The sequence below is a fragment of the Belonocnema kinseyi genome, chromosome 8 (assembly GCF_010883055.1).
Source record: "Belonocnema kinseyi isolate 2016_QV_RU_SX_M_011 chromosome 8, B_treatae_v1, whole genome shotgun sequence".
Taxonomy (NCBI): Eukaryota; Metazoa; Arthropoda; class Insecta; order Hymenoptera; family Cynipidae; genus Belonocnema; species Belonocnema kinseyi.
In genome coordinates, this window is record NC_046664.1 from 66,073,138 (window position 1) to 66,080,560 (window position 7,423).

The following is a 7,423-nucleotide window of genomic DNA, read 5'->3' on the forward strand; positions in this document are numbered from 1 at the left end:
CGAGGGTACGCACATGCGGAGATTACACAATATTATGCATTCCATTGGGAAATGGTTCAGACCGCCCTGGTGGTTTACGTTTCGATACTCCCGGTTTAGCAAACAAGGTTACTGGCAGGTAACCCCCGACACTGTGGTTAAACCGAGAGTCGGGTGTATTTATTATAGTTGTATTTACAAATTTTGGTTCAAAATTAGAATAATTTTCATGCAATCGAATGGGCAGCTGTAGTCAAATTACAAAAAAGGGTTTCGTAGCCTATTAAGAAGTTAATGAAATCATCTCTACCGAGAAAAAAGTACAGCAGATGGACATCCGACCAAAAATATAATAATTTCAGCCTGGGGCTACGAAACCCTGCTAAAAATGTATAGAAGAATAGTACAAGAAAAAAGATAAATAAATGGATAATTGAATAAATAAATAAATATTATAACATTCAGAAAATTAGTAAGTTTACATTCTAAAAGAGAAAAAGAAACGATAGGTAAATTAAAACACAACATGAACAAGCTCATAAAATTAATAAAATTACCTCTACTTACATAAAACATATAGGCCTTTGTAACACATAAAATATTGCAGGGCACCCCACAGCGGGGCAAAAAAAGTTTCTGTGAACAAAGTTTTAGCCTACAATGTTCATTCGATTTAGACAATCTTTTTTTTTTTAATGAAAGATTTCCAGATTTCGAGAAGATTTATGTATTTTTATTTTGGACGATTAATTGAAGGTACGATTATTTAGTACGATTAATTGAAGGTAGATGATATTTGCCGATTGCTTAAATAATTTTAAAAAATTCACAGTTTGGTTAATAAATCAAAAAACTTAAACAAAATTCGGAATTTTGCTATTTTTCAACTAAGACCCTCTATTTTGTTAAGGAGTCAATCAACAATGTTTTTGGAAAAACCCTTTAATTTGATAATTTGAAAATTTACAGGGATTATTTATTTTTTAAAGAATTTTCATGAGCCATTTACGAAATTAGTTGAATTTTTGACAAAAAACCGACTTTTCAACAAAATAGTTAAATTTTCCCACAAAGTAATGAATTTTGAACTAAAATTATGATTATACTGGAATAGTTGAATTTCAAACCAAAACAATGCATTCTTAACAAAAAAGAAGATTAATTTTTGACAAAGAAAAAGACAAACAAAAAACAGCAACTTTTTACCAAACTAGATGAATTTTTAAGGAAAAAGAATAAATTTGTAGCTAAAAGTAAATAGCCACATTTGCAGTTAATAAAATAATTTTCAACAAAAGAGAGGTATTTTCAATTTCTAGTATAAAATATTAAACTGGATTAGTTATATTTTCAACCAAAGAGATGATTTTTGATTTAAAGTTATGAATCTTTAACCAAAATAATTAATTTGTAATAAAAGACTTTAACTTTCAACCAAGTACTAGTACAATTATCATGCAAAAAGATGAATTCTCATCAAAAAATGTAATAGATGATATTTTAACCTAAAAATATTTTATTTTTTAATCAAGAATAGTTGAGTTCTACAAAAAAAAAAATCAACCAGAGTTTAATTTGCAACTAAGAAAGAATGTTCAGCCCAGAGAGAAACAAATTTAAAACATAATCGTTGAATTTTCAGTTGAAAAAATTATTTTCATAAAAAAATAATTTCAAAAGTATAGTAACATTTTTCCACAAAGTGATGAATATTCAACTAATATTATGACTCTTCTACTGAAGTGGTTTCTTTTTAAACAAAAATGATTAATTTTTAACAAAGAATATTATTTTTCGTCCAGAAAAGAACAATTTTCGCCAAAATACATCAATTTCCAAGTAAAAAAGATAAATTTTCGACCATAAAGGACCAGGATTGCGACATGATATAAGACATTTTTTATGTCAATGTTGTTGTTAGAACAAAATTAATAACTTTGTTATCTAAAAACAAGCTGAAAATCCCTGTACAGGAACCTAAGAGGATCCTGAGAATGTTTCTGGACACGATCCTGCACACAAAATTGCACAGGCAATGTTCACAGTTCCTGTACAGGATCGAATATAGGTTCATGTATAGGTTACTTTTGAAAGTAAATTAAAGCGCGGATTCCTGTACAGAAAATACATATGAGATCCTTTACAGAAAACTTACTATCGAGAGAACTAAGCCATTAGTGAACACTCGGTGATTAGTTCTTACGCAGGTTCACGTATAGGATCCTGAACAAGTTCCTGTACATGAAACAATGTTTAAAGTCACTTTATGAAGGAACCTGTACAGGATCATTCAAATGTCAGCTTGCACACAGGTTCCTTTTTCAGGATCTGTATAGGTTCCTTCATCAAATTCGTCTACAGGAACCTTCAAGATTACCTGTACAGATTTGTGTGCTGGTTCATGTCCAGCAATATGTCCAGGATCCTTCGAAGTTCCTGTACGAGAATTGTAAGCTGGAAAACCGTAACACACAAGTCTTCTTGAATTTAAAAACCCTTAAACCAGAAACTTTTTATACCCCCGTGTGTATCCCTTCTGTGTTTCTTCGTTGCTTATAATTTGACCAAATTTTGGTTTTTATAATAAAAAGTGACCTTTAAAACCTGCTAACTGCTTCGTCGTCAGCAAAGAAGTAATTGCAACTTTTGACCGCTGAATTGTACATTCCACACGTGGGACTAATAACGGGCCCAAAACTGCTACTGTGCATGCTCTTTTCATCCATGACGGATGAGTAACGAGTCATTACTGAATGAGGCCTCTTCTCTTTCCTCAGAGTCATGCGACAGTCTTCGGTGCGAAGGGGCATTGATGGATAATTTGGTTGTCTAGAAAGAGTCGTTAGTGCTCGATCCCCAGTGTCGTTGAAACTGAAAAAATAAAAAATAGTACATTAAATATGCAATTTTTCGAAATAATTTTGCAATAAAATTAGCTGAAACAAACACAGAAAAAAACTGGGGGTACAAAACGTTGCAGGTTATCGCTTAAGCCGAGTAACGGTCGGCTGGTATCTCCAAACTGGGGTGTATTTGGTTTGGCTACACGTATTTACCCTGCTTGACCTGCAAAATTTTGGTACCATTAGTTTTGCCGTAAATTTGAAACCATAGTTTTGTATGCGATGTTTCTTCATACTAATTGCTGACCCACAAAATTGCAGGATTTTTCTTGCCATTTCTTTAAATTCCTTCAAGGTTTGAAATTCCGAACATTTTAAGTAAAAGTATTGCATTTTCAAGAAACTAGATAATTGTGTGCCTTATCAAATACACTAGGACTCCAAAGATATGAACTCATAAGACACACGCGCTCCACAGATACGAAGCATCCCGACTCCAAAGTAGCGAACGGAATTTTTCCCCTCTTCTCTCGCCCTTTTTAAAGAATCAGGCGCACTGGAGTGCGCTTTGCCTTGAACTCGATGTGTGCGTGTGCGTAGTAGGCCTGTGCGCGTTTTCAATCATTATCTATGAAATCTAAACGTCGCAGGTGTGGGAGCCCCTTTCACGCTTGCATTTTTGGAGTTCATGTTTCCCGAGCTTCTCGTATTTTTGGAGTTCTTGTGTATTTGTATTTTTATCAGCTTATTATTTTGATATAAAAAAGACGTATTTTCAACCAAATAATTAAGTTTTCAACGAAAATATAATAGTTGATATTCCAATGAACAAAAATCTGAATTTTGAAGAAAAAAGAGCTGAATGCTATCCAAAAAATTAATTTTCTATAAAATAGTTGTATCCTTATCTAAAACAGATTAATTTTCAAATGAGAAATTATGTGATAATTTCTGGAAAGTGGATTGTTAACTTGACAACTACAGATAATAATGTTGACTACATTCTGGAAAAACACGTGTACAAAAAACCGGCCTGATAGCTCCCACAGTAGATAAGCTTGAATATAATTTATGAGATAAGAAGTACAGAAAATGTTTTCTAATCTACTCAGATAATCATTAGTTACACTCCTAACCAAATTTTTCATTAACGTAATAATCAGTTTCTCTACAAATGTCAAAAAATGGCAATCGTTTATACTGTGGTCTTCATCTGGATGTTCATCATTAATTCAATTGGTGATTATAATTCTATAGTAAGAGAATACTTTTCTTGATTTTGTATCTGGAATGTCGAACAAAATATTCACGAAAGCCGTTTTTGAAAAAAATCAATTTTTAAGAAAAAAAACTTAATATAAAAATACATATAAAAATGTAAATCTTCTGTTTCTTTTTGCAGATTTCACTTCACAGTTTGACTGTTTGCCAAACGGCGCCCCTATTCCTGGCGTTACTCGTCGCCCACCATCTTCCTTTTTCGGCAGCCAACATTCTCCCGCAGAGTCTCCTTTTTTAGCCGAACCCTATGCTCCTGCCAGATCTGTATCTTCAGCCAGGCTTTCTTCTCCAGACAGATCTTCTTCTCCTAACGAGCCTTTCTTTCGTGCCAGGTCTAGGTCTCCTGCCGGGTATTTAGTTCCATCTAATATAAGTATTATTTCTTCTGACGGTCGTCGAAGTGGACTTGACAAACTGGAATTTATTAGACTTACTCCCTATAAGAATCCAAATCACATATTCGAACTTAGAAGATACACTTTTCCTGCGGATAAACCAATTCGAATACGTGCAGGACATGGCTACTTTGAGCCAATGCCAACCCAAGAACAAATTGTATTATCAACACTTGATGGTGACGCCTTTGCAATATTGTCCAACAGTAAAAGTATGGCTGGAATATACAGAGATAGTTCTAACATTCGACGTAAGCCACGGGCAAAAATAAACATGAAAAGCGGTAGGATTACAGAATTGACCAAAGATGAAATCACGGAAACTCCAATCGGGAATCATCGCCCAATCCTACTTAATTTCCGAGTAGAGCTTATAAACGACAATTCTTCACACCATTAATTTAAGAACAACAAATTTATTTGGAATAAAAATTTATAATTATGTTACTATAAATAAAATTTCAACTACAGATTCGATTATTTTTATTACACCCGTTACCATTGCCAATTTTTTATTATATACATTTATTTTTTATAAAGATTTATGATTAAGGCCATGTGATAACTGGGTTACGTGACAAGATTACTACCTTACCGACACTTTTTTAATTTCCTGACTTATATTCACACAAAGCGCCACACTGAGTTAAAAATTTGGAATACTAAACAAGAAGCACTAAGGATTGTGGGTCTGGTGCTAAATTTGTATAATTATGAAACAAGCTTTTGTTGTAAATATTTTTTTTATTTCTCATAATTATTAAAATTCAGGACCAGACCCACCTTTCCTAGTGCTTCTTATTTATTATCCTAAACTTTCAAGTCGATGTGGTGCTTCGTGTGACAATAAGTTGGAAAATAGAAAAAGTGGCGGTGAAGTAGGAATTTGGTCACGTGACCCACTCATCACATGGCCTTAACCATGTTATGAGCCAACCTCCGAAACTTGTTGTTTTTTGATATTAAAGTGCAAGTTCCATTGTTGAAGCAAATAATTATCAGTTCGGAAATGTTTTGCTCATCAGAGATACTTATTACACAACCTATTTAATCCGTTGGATGGTCATTATAGTTGAACGCTATGTTTTTGCTGATTTTCGTAATATTTTACGTGCATCTAATATCTCATCCACGGCCATATTGTTTTGTTTCTTGTAGGGGCCGACAGGATCGCACAGCATGCTTAAGTCACCAATAGAGCGACGTCCCAGCATGTAGTGGCGTTGCGTAGGGCCCTATAAAACCAGAAGAACCAGCATGGGTCAGTTAGAGTTCTTATTTTTCTACGGTTTTCTTCGATTCGACTGTCTAGTGTTGAGCGCCCTGGAAAACCCGAGTCTGGGATTTCCCACCATTGGATAACTCTTAACCCATTCCACCCTGAATTCTTTTTCTACGCCACAGAGTATAAACTATGTTTATTGATAGTTTCCCTTAAATGGAGCAGCAACCAAGCACGTCTCTCCTCGCTGAAGCTCATGGAAGAAGAAGACATGTTACCGATGCCGGAATCAATACATATAGTGCATTAGTCACTCGCTATCCCCGCCTATTGGCTGATAGCGCGCATAATCTATCATGTGATCGAATGATTTTGTAAATCTTCCCTTAGCTCTAGCTAGTCGTCCAGTATTGATTCAGAGGCATATCGATATAGATATTCGCCTGGATCTTTATGATTTAATTCTAATTATTCGAAAAGTACAGACTGTATAAATATATACACTGACATACGCTGACGATATAGTGTTGATGGCAGAGGATGAAGAAGGGATGGCAGGCTTAATTACAGGATTAGAGAAATACTTAGATGGGAAAAAGTTGAATTTGAATGTATAAAAGATAAAATATATTGAGGTTTAGAAAAGGAAGGGCAAGAAATAAAGAATGACTGGGAAGATGAAAGGGAATAGAGTTACAATAAGTAAAATAGTTTAAATATTTGGGATATACACATCTTGCAAACAAATCCAAAATATGAGCTCATATAAGAGAAAGGATTAAAAAAGCAGCAGGTTTAATGAAACAGGTATAAGGAAAAGGAAAAAGAAGGTTAACCAAAATTGGGGATTCAGAAAGTGGCTATTTGATACGCTGGTATGGCCGGTATTAAGTTATGGAGCAGAGATATGGGGATGGAAAGAAAGGAAAGAGATTGAGATATTACAAGAAGAGTATATAAGGTGGAACTAGAGATATAATGAAGGTCGCCGAGATTTATGGTGAGAAAAAAGCGAAAAGGGAATTCATTAGTAGAGCGAGAAGGAGGTCATGGAAATTTGAGACCTGGCTGAGGGAGGCAAAGCAAGGGGAGATAGCGACAAAAGTGTTTAATTGAGGTAGAATAAAGGAGAGGGAGGGCGATAGAATTGACGAGATGGGAAAATTAAAGGAGGGAGTTCTTTAATGATAAAGAATAGAAGACGGCACTGGAGTAAACTATAAGTAATTGGAAAAAGGGGAGAGGGAGAGACAATTAATAAAAAAAGGAATGATTGAGGAACCAAAGTATAATAAATGGTATTGGAAATGGTATTAGAAAAAGAAAGGAACACCAAATTACTTAAAAAAGGAATAGGGAGAGAAAAGGCAAACCAGAATAGCAAGATTTAGATTGAGTAACGAAATAAGGGAAGGAATATATTGGGTAGAGAAAGAGAAAAGAAAGTGCATACTCTGCGAATGGGAAGAGGTAACACGGAATCATGTGAGGGAAGGGTGAAGGAGATAAATAGAAGATAAAGAAAGCTGGCACGAGATTGTGGTAAAGATTCCAGGGGTTAATGGATTATGGGAAGATTGAATGTTGGAGTTGGAGGGGGCTAGGGCAGCGAATGAGAAAGAATACACATGAAAAAATGGCAAATTGAAATACAAGAGAAGTGAAAGAAAAAGGAAACGGAAGTCGCTTAAATTATAAGCGTA

At 34.6% G+C, this 7,423-nt stretch overlaps 1 protein-coding gene across 1 annotated transcript in view; it reads right to left on the reverse strand.

Annotated features, from left to right (window-relative positions):
* Window positions 1–2,522: 2,522 nt before the first annotated feature.
* The window catches only part of LOC117178788 (high-affinity choline transporter 1-like), a 115,480-nt gene continuing 110,579 nt past the window's right edge, over window positions 2,523–7,423 (reverse strand). Inside the window, exon 13 of the mRNA XM_033370262.1 lies at window positions 2,523–2,850. Within this exon, the coding sequence (XP_033226153.1) occupies window positions 2,577–2,850 (274 nt within the window). The 3' untranslated portion in view covers window positions 2,523–2,576. The remainder of the gene's footprint in view (window positions 2,851–7,423) is intronic.